The sequence below is a fragment of the Canis lupus genome, chromosome 27 (genome assembly GCF_003254725.2).
Source record: "Canis lupus dingo isolate Sandy chromosome 27, ASM325472v2, whole genome shotgun sequence".
NCBI classification, from domain to species: domain Eukaryota; kingdom Metazoa; phylum Chordata; class Mammalia; order Carnivora; family Canidae; genus Canis; species Canis lupus.
The window spans coordinates 26,653,769-26,671,700 of record NC_064269.1 but is presented as its reverse complement, the minus strand read 5'-3'; the positions used below and the strand labels follow the sequence as shown (position 1 = coordinate 26,671,700).

The window sequence follows — 17,932 nt, the reverse complement described above, 5'->3', positions numbered from 1 at the left end:
GGTCAGGAAGATTTCTGCATTTTTTCCAGTCAAAAACAATTCAGTCAGTGCCATATTTTTCAATAAAATTTTGCTTCACTAATATTGCCAAGTTATTCAAGTGTTTTATTTCCTATCTAAAAATTCATTCTTTTTCTTAACACCATACAACTATACAATGAGTTGTTTAATGTAAGTGAGTTTCATCTTCTCAATTAAATTACATGATCTGTAGGGAAAGGCATGTTTTATGCTCTATTTGTATTTATTCTGAGGCTTTCCATTCTATTGGACACAAAATCGGACTGGCAATATTTGCTATAATAAATCATAAAAATTAATTTTATTCTCTTTGTAGGGAATTTGCTTGTAATTGTATTCGTGAGTTACTTTGGATCCAAACTACACAGACCAAAGATAATTGGAATCGGTTGCTTCATTATGGGAACTGGAAGTATTTTGACTGCTTTACCACATTTCTTTATGGGATAGTAAGTGTTAAACAGCTCTATGTCATTAATAATCATTTCATTGTAAATTCATGGTAAGTTTTCATTATTTTTCTTTTAAATAAGCAATTACTTTTTGAGAAGAATACCCACTAAGCATGTGTAGAAATGAAGTATATTTTTTATGTTTTAAGTTACTTATTGCTTTATCAGCCATGGCTTTCACTGATTTTGAAATATGAATAGCACTAAATAAGGTATATAGTTTCATAGGAAATAAATGATCTTTTTATGACTTTCTGGTATAATATATACTTTGTGTCTTTGCCTACAAGATTTTGTTTATAGTCCATAAATGTTCATCACCTAACCCACTACCATTTCCATTGAGAGTTTTTTTTTTTTAAGATTTAATTTATTTATTCATGAGAAAGAGAGAGAAAGAGAGAGGAGAGAGAGAGAGACAGGCAGCGGGAGAAGCAGGCTCCATGCAGGGAGCGTACGAGGGACTCGGTCCGGGGTCTCCAGGATCATGCCCTCGGCGGAAGGCGGTGCTAAACCGCTGAGCCACCGGGGCTGCCCGAAAGTATTCTTGTTAAGGTCATGGTATAGTTCTGATTAGAGTCAGATACTAATGATGGAAAACCTAAAATAGCAGTGGCTTAAATAAAATAGAGGCTAATTTTCCACATAAAAAATTAGTGGAGACAGACCTGGCATGATAGGTTCCTGCTTCTCTTTATCATATTGTGCTGCCTTGCATAGCCTCAACCTCATACTCCAAATTGTGGCAATGTTGTCTCAGGCAACAAGATGAAAGAAGAGAAGAAGAACAAGAAGAAAAAGTGTGTGCTGGCTGAGCTTAAGAAATATTTTCAGAAGTATAATACTTCTAACTTCACATTGGCCAGAACTTTGTTACATCTCACATTCAGATACAAAGACATTGGCAAAACTAGACTTTATTCCAGACTGTCATCCTTTTAGCTAAAAATCCCATCTCTATTACAATGGAAGGAATGAAGAACGGATATTGAGAGACAATGAACAGTTTCTGCTAAAGATATTAATTACTTATTCATTGCCCAAACCAACAGTCATGTCTTTTGGTTACCATACTAATTCCCTTCCCCCCTTTTATTTGACCCTCATAAGTACTTTCTTCTTTCTGGTACTGCTTCTTCTTCTTTATCGTTGTATTACTGTTCCTTGATTTTTTCCCCTATATTGGTGGCTTCTTCTTCTTCTTTTTTTTTTTTTTTTAGATTTTATTTATTTATTCATGAGAGACACAGAGAGAGAGGCAGAGAGAGGGAGAAGCAGGCTCCATGCAGGGAGCCTGAGGAGGGACTTGATCCCGGGTCTCCAGGATCAGGCCCTGGGCTAAAGGCGGCGCTAAACCGCTGAGCCACCGGGTTGCCCTATTTGTGGCTTCTTCATCATGCCTGCCCTTTTAGTATGCTGCCGACACCATAATGTCACTATCTGCTAAGCTCCCTCTTCAATCTTCTTCACTTTTCATTCTAGATTATTTGTATGAAGTGTGTGCATTAAATATAGCAGTAACATACATTGACTTTTTCTTACACTCAAGATCTATATAATCAGTCATCTCATAGCTATCGCCAGCCTACCATCTGGTAAGAATTTTGCATGCATATATTCAAAATTAAATTCACCACTGCGTTGAAACCAGTTCAGATTTTTCACATTCACTCTTTCAATGATGATTCATTTAGCCACAAAGGAATTCAAACCAAAGTCAAGGGGCTCATTCTAGATTCTTTCACTATTTCAACACACATGACAAGTGGTCACCAAATATTGCTTATTACTATCTTCTTGCTGTCAAGGTTGCTTCCTCCTTTCATCCCCATTGTTTCTAACCTAGTTGAAGCTTCCCACATCTCTGGCCTGGACTTTCTGCCTTCAGTCTCAACTCCATCCTAACTCATATTCTATACTAGGGAATTTATTTTAAAACACAAATATAATTATTTCACCCCTGCTTAAAACTCCCAATTTCCTATAGCAGGGTTTCTCAAGCTTTAGTTTCAAATCACAAGTGAATCAACAAATCAATTCAGATGATTGAAATCAACAATTTTTTAGAGGAGAGAACAGAATAAAATAGAAGAATATATAATGTGAGAACAAATACTTTTCTGTGCAACTTTTATTTTGATTGTACATATATTTATGAGTGTGTGTATACATATGTATATGTTCTGGTAGTGTTGCAAAATTTATTTCTTACTGTTGGTCATAGTTGAAAATGTCCAGTGCCCCTTGCCTATGGATTAATATCTAAACTCATTTACATGTATCTTCACTGTCTTTCTAGCTTCATCTTACACTGCTCTCCAGGTTGGAGGACCACACTCTAGGCTTGTAGCTTTCCAAATGTGCCATAATATGTTATATCTTTACATATGGCATTTCTATAGCCTTGAATAATTTTCCTTCTTTGTCTACCTGTTAAGCCCCTATTCATTTTTTTTGCTCCTATCCATTTTTAAGATTTATCTCACATGTCATCCTCATTGTCAACTCTTTAATCTACCACCTCTCCCACCTCCAAGGAAAACTGATCATCCCCTTTTCTTTGTGACAACTCAGGACCTGTTATATATATATATATATATATATATTATATTCAGCACCTTGTCACATGGTTTATTATAGATCTTTATGTTATAAAATATAAAATACTTTAAGCATAAAAGCTGTATGTTTTACTTCTTGTTCTCTGGAGCTGAGCATAATGCCTGGCCTGCAATAGGCTGCCCTTGGAGCTCACAGGGTACCTTCCGATCAGTATTTGTTGCTATTCTGGCTCCATCTCTGTTGTTATTAAGTTCTTCCTCATCAAACTGAAATGGACTAGAATTTTCTAAAACTAAGTTTTGTAGAGCCAGACATTTCAGTGTATGTAGTGGGGAGGAGGATATGAGTATCTATGAAAGAAAGCCAGAGAGGTTATTGATAAAAAAATGTGGATGAATTCATGTGTATTGTAGATTGACTTGAAAAGTGCGATTCTAAGATTTATTAAGATTTACCAGAAAGTTCATCAGGAAGTTTAGATTGTGACCACCTTTGAAGATAATTCAAATGGATAGATAGACTCAGCAGAGTTTTTTTTTTCTTAAGATTTTATTTATTTATTCATGAGAAACACAGAGAGGTAGAGACATAGGCAGAGGGAGAAGCAAACTTCTTGTGGGGAGCGATGAGGGACTCGATCCCAGGACCCCAGGATCATGACCTGAGCCAAAGGCAGATGCTCAACACTGAGCCACCCAGGTGGCCCAGGTTCCTTTTTTTTAAAACAAAACATGAAACCAAGATATTACATATCTTGAGCATAATATATACACTCCTAGAATGATAATCCCACCTTTCCTGGGAAGTGCTGAATAAATATTTCTTAGTGGGCACTCCCATTTCATTTTTACCATCACTTTCCCTGAAATTCAGGCTGTGAAATTGACAAAAAGGATTCTGATAATTTAGAGAAAAAAATCATGCAATTAAAGTGAAAAAAATTCCTCTGCATTTCTGGGAAAATGAAACTATTCAGTAGATAAGCTAAATTTTAAATCTAGTGATATTGTTACAGTTACAGGTATTCTAAAGAAACTCATATTAATCCATCAGAAAATTTAACATCAAGCTTCCCAACCTGTTTACTTGGTCAAAATTTGTTACTCAATAGAACATCACCTGAGATAGTAGAAAAAGGTAAGAATTGATAGTGTCACTAATAAATATTCTAAAACTGAATTAATTATATCTGTAAAAAAATTATGATATTACCAAAAGCGATTAAAAAACAGGAAAATCATTTGCATCTTGTGTATATAAGACAAAACAGTGTTAATATATATAAAGAGCTTTTAGGAAGTAATAAGAAAAGAAAATATTTCAGCAGGAAATTGGTAGAGAATATATGCATTTAAATTAGGGAAGTGGTATAAATATGTAAAAAATATAATTGCATGAAAAACACTAATTATTACACCAAGTAAATATTTTTTTACCTATTAAGACTCAAATCAGGAATTACAAGTTTTTTAAATGTTAAATATTTCTACCTATTAGAAAAATATTAAAAATGAAAAGATTTTCTGCTTATTTTATCAAAAATAAAAAGAAATAATGTAGAAGCATTTTATCCATTCCTTGGAGTATATAAGTTTCTCTTTTTGAAGGTTAATTTTCAGTATAGTAAAGAACAAAATATGCATGTATGCTTAAATCAGCAATTCTACTTTTACTGATTTGTCTTAGGAAAATAACCAGGAATGCGCACAAGGACTTATTTTACAATTATAGCCAAGGCATTCCTTTTTATTTATTTTTTATTTATTTTTTATTTTTTGGCATTCCTTTTTAAAAGAATGGAAACTTAGAAATATCTCATGAGTTGATTATATAAATTACAAAACCTTTATTCAGCACAACAAGATGCAGTCATTAAAATTCTGCTATAAAAGAAAACTTAAACACTGGGGAAATTGACATAATATGATGTCAAGTGTAAAAGTAGGTCATAATATGAGCTGGCCATTTAAGTATATAATGTACATAAAGATTATGCATATTTTGATGTTACCTAAAAATGTGGAAGATAAAATAAACATGAGGAGCAACTCTGTGTTTGGTGGGGTTATAGATAATTTAATTTTTGCTTATTTTTGCTTTCCTATATTTTCAAATTTTGTAACATGAATATGAATCATTCTTACAATTAGAAAAAAACAGAAATCTTAAATGAAATTATTAAGGAGTTAAAGTAGTTGAGTTGCTAATAGGAATGCTAAAATTAATATTTTAAATAACACATTATCCTGTCTATGTAGGTTGTGAAAAGGAATCTGGGTCATATATATGGTTATATGTTCTGCTGGGTAATATGCTCCGTGGAATTGGGGAAACCCCCATAGTACCTTTGGGGATTTCTTACATTGACGATTTTGCTGAAGAAGGACATTCTTCTTTTTATTTAGGTAATGTACAGAAAATATTAGATTTTATGACTACTTTCCCTGGGTCTGCCCTTGAAATAATAGTGCTGTTAACTTCATTCTTTTATTTATTAAACAAATATTTTTAGACATGTATAATGTTACTTTAAAAAACATATTGAAAAAGAACCATGTATTCTTAACATCTGATAAAATTGTTTTATAATATCTTTAGGTACTTTGCATGCAATATCAATGATTGGTCCAATCATTGGCTTTATACAGGGATCTGTGTTTGCAAAAATGTACGTGGATATTGGCTATGTAGATCTCAGTAAGTATAATTAGAACAAGGTAACATAGTAATGTTTTTCAAGTACAGGACATCATTGTTCCAAATATTGAATGAACTCACTTTTTCAGTAGTCCTTTGCCCACTATTTGTGTGTTGAAGTGTGAACAAAATTTTAAAAAATAGCATCTCAGAATTGATGTAATATAATTTACTTCTTCATCTATGAAGGACAGCAATCATTATTATTATTATTGCTCAGAATATATTGCATTTCAAAATGATTTTTTGACTGGCTGCTTCTAATTCTTTATTCCAGGCGATATCAGAATAACTCCTAAGGACTCCCGTTGGGTTGGTGCTTGGTGGCTTGGTTTCCTTGTGGCTGGAATATTATCTATTATGTCTTCCATACCATTCTTTTTCCTGCCCAGAGATCTGAATAAACCACAACAAGAAAAGAAAAACTTAACATCTTTGCATTTGCTCAAAACAAATGAGGAAAGGAGTCAAATGACTAATGTGACGAACCATGGACAAAGTCTTAGTGGAAATATCACTGGTAAGTATTTCACATTTATAGTTGATTTGGAATGTTAATTTCAGTAAAAGTAGATTAAACTATTTCTTACTTGCCATTGAATAGAAAACTTAGTTCTGACCATATTGATGGAAACCATTAGAGATCTAGAGAGAGAGATGTTTCAAAGTCCATGTCATCCCTATCTAATAATATCTGGTTCTGTCTTGCTAGACTCTGATACTATACTAATATTTTTTCTAAGAAATTCCTTCCACCTTTAACTTTCATTACAGTTGGTCAACCTTCTGATTATAGACCCAGATCACAAAATTCTTGCCATGAACAGAAGTTATGAATTTTTTACACATCTGTTTGTAGGCACAAGTTGTACTGTTGTCAATGTCACCTAAGACAACATTATTATTCTCTTCCTATCCTTGCACCGTAAGAAAAATGATTTATAATACTGCCAGATTTACTGATACAGTATTTTATAGTAGAAAAGCTGTCTACCAGGAAACAGATCTGAGTCCTGGTACTAAATTTAACTTCATAATTTTTTAAAATTTAGTCTTCTCATTTCTGTGAACTTTGGATTACACTCTCTTTATTTTCTTGCATTATACTCTCTTTAAAGTAACTTTTAACTTAATGGTTGTCTTATTAATATAACAATTAATTTTAAGTGCTAACTAATAAGAGATATTGCATGTCTATTCACTTTGGTTTCTGGAGCACCTAGCATATTGCCTGGGACCCAGTTGAAAACCAAGTATTTGTTGAATTAATGAATAATTGAATTAATAATATATGCAGTTGTATGGTAGAGTGCTAAGAATAACCAAATATAAAGTGAACTGAGCAAGGTGCAAAACAGCATGTACATATGGTTTCATTCTGGGGTAAAATAAACTGAGTGGATATTAATGTACATATGGAGAAATGAGGGAAAATATTTAAAAATGCTGTTGACAGTAGGAATGCAGGGTACTCTTTCTGTTACACGTTTAGGCAATTTTCAATCTTATTTAACTTTTATTGCATTTATAAAATTAAGATATTAACATATATTTAAACTGAATTATATCATATTTTTATATTTTTATAGGTTTTTTCCAGTCTTTGAAAAGCATCCTTACCAATCCCCTATATGTTATATTACAGTTTTTGACATTACTGTTAGCCAGCAGCCATATTGGTGCTATTACTTACGTCTTCAAATATGTAGAGCAACAGTATGGTCAGTCAGCATCTGAGGCTAACATTTGGCTTGGTAAGACATGTTATTTAAATTTGCTTGATAAGCTATCTACTGTCCAGTAATTGAGTTTCAAACAACATTTTGCTGTGAAGGCAATTTTATATTTTAGTAAATATAATTTCCAATTATTCTTTTGTAAATCTTCTCAAATTTCAGTCTCATGATATCATCATTGGTCTGCATTTGAAGTTGCATCTCATGTTATTTTTGAGAAGATGAAATCCTAAAAGAAAAGTTGCATGTAAATGGAACATTAGGATGTAGTATCTGCATAATTGGAATTTATAATGTTGAGATCTTGAGACAAATCCTTTTGTAATGTAATCATTATAATTTCGTTAATTCATGAGCTTCGAATCAGGACTCAGCTACTTACAAAAAGTAGAACAAAAGAAAAATCAACTAAACACATCTTTTACGTCTACCTCATTCAAACAAATATCATATTTTAGGTGTAAAGGATTTTAGATAGTAGGATACAAGTCTTCTAAGCAGGGAGATGATATTTTGTTGCTATTTTCCAGAGAAAGAAAGTCCCTCATAGAAACCATGGATTGAGGCATTCAAATATTCTCAGTCACTGACTTTTGCTGTTGGGGAACCCTAATACTTAGCATTGGCATCAAGAAATTATTTTTGTTTCTCCCATGTCATACACTGTTCTCCTACCTCCACCCACGGCTGTCAGCTTTCTACTTAAGTAATAAAATGAGATTAATTTGGTTGGTGCACTCTGTGTTTCATTGATAAAGATACTTCAGAATAACCATATTTATATAATCACAATTTTTTCTTTTCTTTTATTTCTAGGAACCATAACCTTACCAACTGTTGCAACTGGAATATTTGTAGGAGGATATATCACTAAAAAATTCAAACTTACCTTGCTTGGAATTGCCAAATTATCATTTTGTACCAGTCTATTGTCCTTCTTATTTCAACTATTAACTTTTGCACTAATTTGTGAAAGCAAACCAGTTGCTGGCCTAACCTTAACTTATGATGGGTTTGTATATATCAATATATTAATTGCATAACATATAAACTATCCAATGTAAAAGACTATTAGGAAAACAGGGCAGATAGCAATCTTAACTAAACTATCTTTTGAGAGAAATGTCAATTTACAAATTCTTAAAATGGCCACTTCCTAAGATCTCAAAAAAGTTCTCCTTTTATTCCTAAAAGAAAATCTACACAAGTTGTAATAATAATAGTTATCCTTTATTGGGTACCTACAAAGACTGGCAAGTACTTATGCCCCTATTTTATAGATAGTTAAAGTAGGTCTTAGAGAGATACACAGATTACCTGACTAGCAATGTTAAGATTCTGGCTTAATTTAGGGGGTTTAGACTCCAAAACTTCTAGTCTTAACTACTACAATTTTGGATGCATCATAATAGGAATATAAGTAACATTTCCCACAAGTGACTGTACAGTTCTTATCTACAGTTAATTTTAATGGTTAACAACTATATTTATAAGAAAATATTTCCTTACATTGTATTGAATTTTCCTTTTCTGCAAGCTAATACTATTTCTTTGGTATTATCATTATTAGCAGTAGAATTAATAAATATCCTACATATAATTATATGTTAGACCATAGAAAATGTTTACTTTGTATTATAAAGTATTGTGAAGTATTCCTACAAATATTCCTGATACAGATTTCTTATCATCTCTTGAATACAGTCAATAATAAAGGTTAGGAAGATTCACATTCAGACAAGGAAAGATCCTTGGATTACAATGAGTAACGATGATACCTAGTGCTGCTTATTGTTGACTCTGAGTTTTGCACTCTGGATCTTATGAGAAGTCAATTTGAAATTACCAAATTTCCCCCACATTTCTTTACCTAAACCTCATCCTATTATTAGAGACCTGTCAACTTTGTCTTGAATTATCTCTCAGCTTCCTCCTAACCATAAATGTTGGTAATTATTCCTATCCACCATTATCCACTCCAGTAAATACAGAGTACTTAGAACATTGAACTTTTGAGGAAAAAGAACCTTAAGGATCATGGAGTCCAAACCTCTTCTATCCTCTTAATTTATTAGTTGAGAACCAGAGGAACTGTGACTTATTTGAAGTCACACAATGACTCCAGACTGATGCTTTACATCACAGGTGTTACTTTTCTGTACATCACAGCAGTAGTTCCAAGGGCTCCCAAGTTATCAGACATGCTTTAGCCTAAAGCCAATTCCCTAAAAACAAGTATAGCAACTGTCCCATCTATTCAAAATAAATCAGCTAGAGTTGTATCAGATTCTTTCCATTCCATAAAGTTTTACTGAGTGCCTCCTTAAAGGTCAAAAAGATTTATAGGCTATATCACTAACTTCATGAAACTCGTAGTTTAATGATAGCAAATAACAGAACCGATGTATTCAGCATATGTGAAGTTTTAGTAACAGGAGTAAGTTTTTAAAGTACGAATTAGTAGAGTTTCTCAGAATCTGATCTGAGATTCTGAGGTCCCTGAGATTTTATTGAAGACTCAGCACATTCTAAGCTATTTTTATAATAATACCAGGATGGTATTTGCCTTTTTCATCCTCATTTTCTCATGAGTATATAGTGCTATTTTCTAAAGCTATAATAATGTGACAATAACATCAGTCTGGTGGCTAATGATGTGTGCTTGTGTATTCTCATGTATTAATTTTTAAAAAATTTTTAGAGAGACAGCATGAGTCAAGTGGGGAAGGACAGAAGGAGAGGGAGGGAGAGAATCTCAAGTAGACTCCCACTGAGTTCAGTGCAACATGGGGCTCAATCTCACGACCCTGAGATCAAGACCTGAGCTTAAATAAGGAGTCAAACACTTAAAATGACTGGGCCATCCAGGCACTCTATATGTTCAACATTTTTAGTATTAATTTCTGATTATATAGATATGTATAACCCAATATGTATAACACAGTTGAACAAAAAGCCTTTGGGGTCCCCAAAACTTTTAAGAGTATGAAAGGCTACTGAGAACAAAAAACTTAATAACTACAATATTAATCCCCCCAAATCCCTATGTGGTTGATGTTATTATCTATGACTTACAAATGGCAAATCTGATTTTAGGAAGGGTAGTCACAACACACTCTAAAATTGCAGAACTAATGTAAGCACAGGAGTATCTGATGGCAATGTCTGGACTTGGTCATTAATCATTATGTTTAACCTCCTCCAGTTATATGTTCCCAAGCAGAATTAGGTATTAGATGTATGTTAGTAAAGTTATTGGTAATAGAATTTATGAATTTTCAAATTTACTTCTTTCTTCATGTAAATTACTTCCTTTGTTGATCAATTCTCAATTATTATCAAGACTTGTACCCAAAACAAGAGAATAATTTTAAAATCTATAAGCAGATCATTAATTATACAAATAATCTATCTTGTAATTTTAGCCATAAGATTATAATTTATAAATATAACCAGACTTTACAGTTAATTATTATAGAGTATGTTGTCATTTCACTTAAAAGGTATATGGAGTTTTTCTAGTCTTTCTCAACTGATTTTGTTATTCCTACTTTTAAAAAATTGATCCTTGAACACCTGTGTGGCTCATTGGTTGAACGTCCACTTTGGCTCACGTTGTGATCCCGGGGTCCTGGGATCAAGACCCACATCAGTCTTCTCATAAGGAGCCTGCTTCTCCCTCTGCCTATATCTCTGCCTCTCTCTGTGTCTCTCATGGATAAATGAATAAATCTTTTAAAAAGTTGATCCTTACGGGTTCTGAAATCCTTTTCTTATGTAGCTGAAATATAGATTTAAAAATTCAAACTAAGTAACACTGATTTGTGGGACTTTACAGTAATCTGGGAAAGAACCTTTGTCTATTACCTTACTGAAGAGAAAATGGAGTCTCAGAAAAATGAAGTGTTTAATGAGTAATTTCTTGGTAGAATCACAAAGACCTCTTATATAAGTCTTATGGATCTTCTTGATGTCTGGGTAAAGACAGAAAGTGTTAGTAAACATTATATAAAAATGCCCTTTTGGCATTATTGTTCAACAAATTTTGCTAATTAAAGCTCTCTCTTCTCCCCTCGTCCCTTCCACTTCTCTCCCCTTATGCTCTCCTCTGCTTCCTCCCTTCACTTGGCTCCCTTTCCTGCCCTCCTCTTCCTTTCTCTTTTCTCTTCTCTCCCCTTCTTCTCCTATCCTTCCTTCTTTCTCTCTCTCTCTTTTTGATATATGTCTACCTTATATTTCCAGAAATAATCCAGTGACATCTCCCATAAATGTACCACTTTCTTATTGTAACTCAAACTGCAATTGTGATGAAAATGACTGGGAACCAGTCTGTGGAGACAGTGGGATAACTTACATGTCACCTTGTCTAGCAGGATGCAAATCTTCAAGTGGCAGTAAAAAGTCTATGGTGAGCATTCATCTTTACTTTCTCTTTTGTCCTTGATCAATATCACAGATTTAACAATTATTTATCAAATCTTTCTATAAGTAGGATCTCTAGTAAAGGGAGGAAAAGACTCCCAGTGTTGTCTGTGTGGTTGTGTAAATGAAAGCCTCACAAAAAAAAAAAAAAAAAAAAAAGAAAGCCCCACATAAAATCCTGCTTGAAACACAAATAGCTTTTTCTCTTGCTTAAATCTCATTTGAAATTACTCCCCCTTTCTCCTTCTGGAGTTTAAATGCATTTAGGATCCCTAGGAAGCACCTCAGTTGACTAATTCAATTAAATTAGATATATTTTACCCTTCTGAAGTTAGGGGAAAGCCCAGATCCAACTACTATCCAGAACTCTCTTCCTTTACAAGACAACAATCTATATGCAACTTTGCATATAGATTCTGACAAGTTTATCTTTAGACTATCCTTTTGAGTTTGCAAAAAAATTAATCAAGGCTCCACACTCACTTGTCCAATTCTTGGCTTCTGATTTTGATTTCCCCAAGGGTGGCACTTCTATCCAGGATAACTTAAGTCTTTTCCCTACCTATTTCTAACATCTTCCACAGAAATGCCATTTCCTTCTTCATTCAAAATACTCCCTTCCGTGTAAACTATGGGTTCTCCCTAATTCCCTGAGTTCATTTCCAGTAATTGAGAATCAGGTATAATGTTCTCTATTCCACTTCAATCTACCAAATATCTCACAAAGTTGGGGAGCCATTTTCCTATCACCAACATTAGCAGTATAATCAGCTATGATCATTACTATCTACTACATACAAATGTCTTTGATTTTTAAATTTTTCCATCTTTTTCTTGTTCATAATCCTACTAGTTGTATTTATTGAAGGGCACTGAGAACTTTGATGAATAAAGCACCTGGTTTCATTGATGCCAGGCCATAAATTTTTATAAATTTATGGACTGTACTTAAAAACGCATATTTCATATTCATGGCTCTAGTGCCTTTCAATGATAGTGCTCCATTTAATCCTTGGTTCCATTTGGCCTATTAGTGAAGGCCTGGAAGAGACATGATATTAGAATGCTAAAGAGAGATCTGTGTACTATGGAGATATTTTCTTAATACTGGCAATGACTATACCATTTGGGGATTACTGCAGAATTCTTTTACCAAAATCCTTAGTAATAAATCATCCCTTCTTAATTACTCAGAATAATGTCCTTGATTCTATTGATCAATAGGCTTGGTACATAAAGGATTCATCTATATTATTCCTAGTGGAAAAGCAAACCTTAATTATCAGATAAGTGTGGATTCAAAGTCTTCTCCAAGTCATCCTTCAGTAGAGCACTAATAGTTTTAAGATTCTCTTAATAGTTTAGCCTAGACGCAAAACAGAATTTATTAAAACCACATCTCTAAATAAACAACTTGCCAAATTAAATCTCTAAAATCACTTGTTCCTAAGTTGTCTTCTCCTGTGGTCTACCCATTGGGATATTCTGTTGTGTTGAACCTCTCTGGTAATAACATCATCTATTCTATAATCTGTCATTATGCTTTTGGACGTTATGTTTGTGGACCAAAGTAGAATTCTAGGACCCCCTGTCTATCTCCTATTTCCCTAGACTCTGCCCCATTCTAATGGGTGGCTCTAGTGCCAGGTTTTGCCACTGACAAAACTATTTTTTCTGGATTCTCTGAGTAACCCTTCCTTTTCCATCCCTGCGTAAGTAGGATTGTTAAAGAGAGTAACTAGGTATTTTATAGAAAGTAAAAATGAGTGAGAGGAAAATGTTAAAAAGAATTTACATTAGGGACGAGCACTGGGTGTTATACTACATGTTGGCAAATTGAATTTAAATAAGAAAAAAGGAATCTATATTAATGAGAAATTATATACAGAGTTTCAAACATTAATTTTTCTATCCTTTCATAATTTTTAAATTAGGAATGAACTAGATGCTAATAGTGAATTATAGTTTTGGTCTAGAGAGTAATCCAGGAAACTATTTAGCCTTTAACTATTAAACAAGTGTATTTTCAGAATGTTTTCTTTAAACATGGTAAATATTTTATCTTGAATGGATGAGACTTCTTTAAATATAATTAAGTGTATTTATAACTGAATCATATTTCTCTAATTATGTTCTATAATATTTCAAAACTATTTTTTAGGTGTTTCATAACTGTAGTTGTGTGGAAGTAACAGGTGTCCAGAACAAAAATAATTCGGTGAACTTAGGTGAATGCCCAAGAGATAGTCAATGTAGAAAAAAATTTTATATTTATGCACTGGTGCAAGTCTTGAATTATTTTTTCTCTTCATTGGGAAGCATCCCAACTATCATGCTGGTTTTTAAGTAAGTATGATCTTTCAAAAAGCATTTTTATGTATATTAGACTATAAACATACCTAATAATGTACATATTTTCCATTATATATTTGGAACACAAATTTGTATTTTTTTTACATTTTAATTTTCTAAGAATGCATTTACTTGGGGTTACTGTGATACCACAATGCCATAATTAATGATAAAAAGATTTTATGCTCACTCCTTTTACTAAGAATTTTGTGACATAGACTGATTGACAATTGCTTCAATTGTGAAAAAAAATCCCTTTTTGTGATTCTAAAAGAACTTTTAATTTTGAGATACCTTATACCAGGATGGGCCTGTCAGAATGAATCAACTATTGATTTCACTGAAAGAAAACAATTTAGGAACCAGACTGTATAATATAACCAGTCTACAATATTCTGAAACTTGTAATATACTCTCAAAATAGTTTTGACCTGGTCTCTCAAATACTCTCATAGACAAATAAAAAAAATAGAATTCACTCCTTTTTTCACTCATTGAACAAATACTTAGACCATGCTTGAAGAATATTCCATGGTGAATAAAACAGATAAAGTAGTTGTTCTGATACAGTTTAGAGTATGACAGGAAAGACAGTGTAAGAAAAATAAGCTTAAAAATAAACTCATAATTACAAACATCAGTAGTATCAATGAGGAAAAAAATGATATTAAAGAGAGTAAAGAGAGAGACGCCTGGGTGGCTCAGCAGTTGAGCGTCTGCCTTTGGCTCAGGGTGTGATCTTGGTCTGGGATCAGAGTCCCACATCAGGCTCCCCATGAGGAACTTGCTTCTCCCTCTATGTCTCTGCCTCTCTCTGTGTGTCTCTCATGGATAAATAAATAAGTAAAATCTTCAAAAAAATAAAGAGGAAAGCCTAGTTTAGGATTTAGGTGAGGATCCTTAAGGAAGATGACTCAGAGACTTCTCAAAAAGAAAAAAAAGCCACATTTAATCGAAAAGTCTAGAGAATAAGTTAACATTAGCCAAATGAAGAAATGTACAGAAAAAAGGTTTAGGTGCCAATGCTTTGAGAGGCCCAGAAAGAGATGGAATGTTTGAGAAATGAAAAGAAGCTGGTTGGTTGGAACATACAGAATGAGAGGGCTATAACATAAGATTAGAGAGTTAGGAAAGGAGTAGATAACACAAGCCCTGTTGGTGACGTTAATTATTTTGTTACCTAAAAATGAAAATATATAAAAACTTGCATGTAGGTCTTAAAGATATACATGTATAAATATGATAGCCTGGGTTAATATCTAAATTATACTTTTAAGACCTATGTAGTTGACCACAATTTCACTGTCAGCCAACAGCATGACTTGGAAGGGAAAGAAAACAAATGCATTAAACTTTGTTAAAAATGAATATACATGAGTAAACTGAGTATATAGTTGTTTAATTCTACTCTGACCTAAATCTTGTTAAATTATGTTTACTGATTTATTCCACAGCTTTATCTCCACCTTAATATAAAATGTCTACTGAAAAAGAGGTCTTCTATAATTGCCAGATTACAGGTTCACTAGCTATCAGAAAAATCCTCTCTCAAAACTGTATTAGCTTTATCTCAATAAGTCTTAGCTTTTTAATTTAAATCTTTTTCAGGGTGAAAGAGGGTTTGGACATCATTGTTTCATCATTAATGACATCTATATTTTATCTTATTAACTGGTTAAGATAGACATAACCACTTGTCAAAAATATTTACTTATCTTTCACCACCAGCCTTTGATTTTGTTGAAAGAAAACTTTTGTGAAGCAGACTGTAGAGTAAGAATATAAACCTCAGTCTGTTAATGATTTTCCATTATTTACATCATAAGGCTGTTATTAAAACTAGACTAAGCAGGAGTGCTGATATGCACTCATTCAATATATTCATTTTGTGTGGCAGGCCCAATTCTAGGTTCTAATGATAAAACTGTGAACAGAAACAATAAAGGTCCTGCTTTCACTAGTTTCCAGTGGCAGTGAAAGATGGGGGACTGGATGGGTCTAAGAGAAGAAACAATAAATAAGTAAGCAAGTAAATATATAAAATATAAGTGTTAAGCATTAGGAAGAAAAATAAATCAGCATAAGAATATAAAAGGGGACAAGTAAACGGTACTAATCCAAATATTGTGCATTGAAAGTTATTTGCTAAGAAAGCTGAAAAAAAAATGAGTATGCAAGCTATGCTGATTTGGGGACAGATAAAGAGTATGGTCCAGAAAATACACATCCTGTGGGTCACGGCCACAACTTTGAAGTTTATTCTAATTGTATTGAGAAGCTGGCAGAGACATTTGAGCATTAGAATTATACAACTGACTTATCCAATTAGAAGATCACTGGCTTTTGAGTGGTGAACAAGTTTTTGGGATGCAAGAATGGAATCAGGGAGAGCAGAAGACTCTGATAGTTCTTCACAGGATGGGAGTTTAATTAAGGATGGTGATGGTAAAGGAAGTAGAAAGTGATATGAGTCTCAGTCTTCTGGGTTTTTTTTTTTTTAAGATTTTATTTATTCATGAGAGATACAGAAAGAAGGCAGAGACATAGGCAGAGGGAGAAGCAGGCTCCATGCAGAGAGCCTGATGCAGGACTCTATCCTGGAACTCCAGGATCATGCCCTGAGCCAAGGGCAGACACTTAACAGTTGAGCCACCCAGGTGTCCCTCAGTCTTCTGTTTTTAAGGCAAAATAGGATTTGCTGATGGATTGAATGTGGGATGTAGGAAAGAAAATTTAAGGATCATCCCAAGGTTCTAGCCCAGCTCTGAGAAGATGGTGGTTCGGTTGAACAAACTGTGAGGACTGCGGAAGGGTAGGTTGGAGAAAGTGGAGAAGCAAGACTTTGTTCTATCCCTGTAAGTCTGAGATGTCTCCTATTGGAGCTGGAGATATAAATTTTGGAATCAGGAACATACAGATGTTGTTTAATTCCATGGCACTGTTGAGATCTTCTAAGGATTGGGTACAGATAGAAATAAAATTATAGAACCAAGATCCAATAGTATAACTTCAGAAACCAAGAATAGGAGGATAATCCATTGAAGAAAACTGAGAATGAGGAAACATGAGGTTGGAGAAAAACCAAGAGGGTGAGTCATGAAAGTTAAGAGTTAGGAAGTAATCATTGGATTTCATTATGTACTAGTCACCACTAGTCTTAACAAAAATAATGCATAAAGATGGGAGGAAAGAAAGGCTACTTTGCAAAGGATCAAGAAAAAAATGCAAGAAGGGGAAGTGCAGATACCCAGTAGGAAAAAAGTTCTTTATATTAGTGCTGTAGTGTTAGAAAAAAAAAAAAAGCAGGGAAAAGGTACAGTAAGTTAGCAGGGGTATGACTTCATGATTTCTGTTTATACTACATATTATAGCATACTTGTATGCTGATGGGAATTGTTCAGTAGAGATGAAGGAAACAGTGCAGGAAAGAGGAGGAACAATTAAAGGGAAAGATGGAAAGTGATATGAACAAGTACACAGAATTTACTCTGTAATAGAAGGGAATGTCTTTTATGTGGGTAAAAAAATGATACACGAGGGTATTGAAATTCCATTCTAATTGCTTCTACTTTTTCTGTTCAATAAAAAGCAAGGTAATCACCTAAGAAGGAGGAGGGAAAAGAAGAGGTTTGAGGTGATATCAAGAAATGGGAACTCAAAGGCTGGGAAAATACACTGGGAAAATGGACT

General features: G+C 33.5%; 1 protein-coding gene across 9 annotated transcripts in view; it reads left to right on the top strand.

Annotated features, from left to right (window-relative positions):
• SLCO1B3 (solute carrier organic anion transporter family member 1B3) overlaps positions 1-17,932 on the top strand; it is an 85,216-nt gene that overhangs the window by 57,144 nt on the left and 10,140 nt on the right. For all 9 annotated transcript variants that reach the window (XM_025455284.3, XM_035707346.2, XM_035707347.2 and 6 more), the window contains 9 exons: positions 338-470; positions 4,051-4,172; positions 5,294-5,440; positions 5,634-5,732; positions 6,010-6,252; positions 7,322-7,486; positions 8,285-8,480; positions 11,711-11,876; positions 14,052-14,236. In XM_025455284.3, coding sequence (XP_025311069.2) covers positions 338-470; positions 4,051-4,172; positions 5,294-5,440; positions 5,634-5,732; positions 6,010-6,252; positions 7,322-7,486; positions 8,285-8,480; positions 11,711-11,876; positions 14,052-14,236 — 1,456 coding nt within the window. The remainder of the gene's footprint in view (positions 1-337; positions 471-4,050; positions 4,173-5,293; positions 5,441-5,633; positions 5,733-6,009; positions 6,253-7,321; positions 7,487-8,284; positions 8,481-11,710; positions 11,877-14,051; positions 14,237-17,932) is intronic.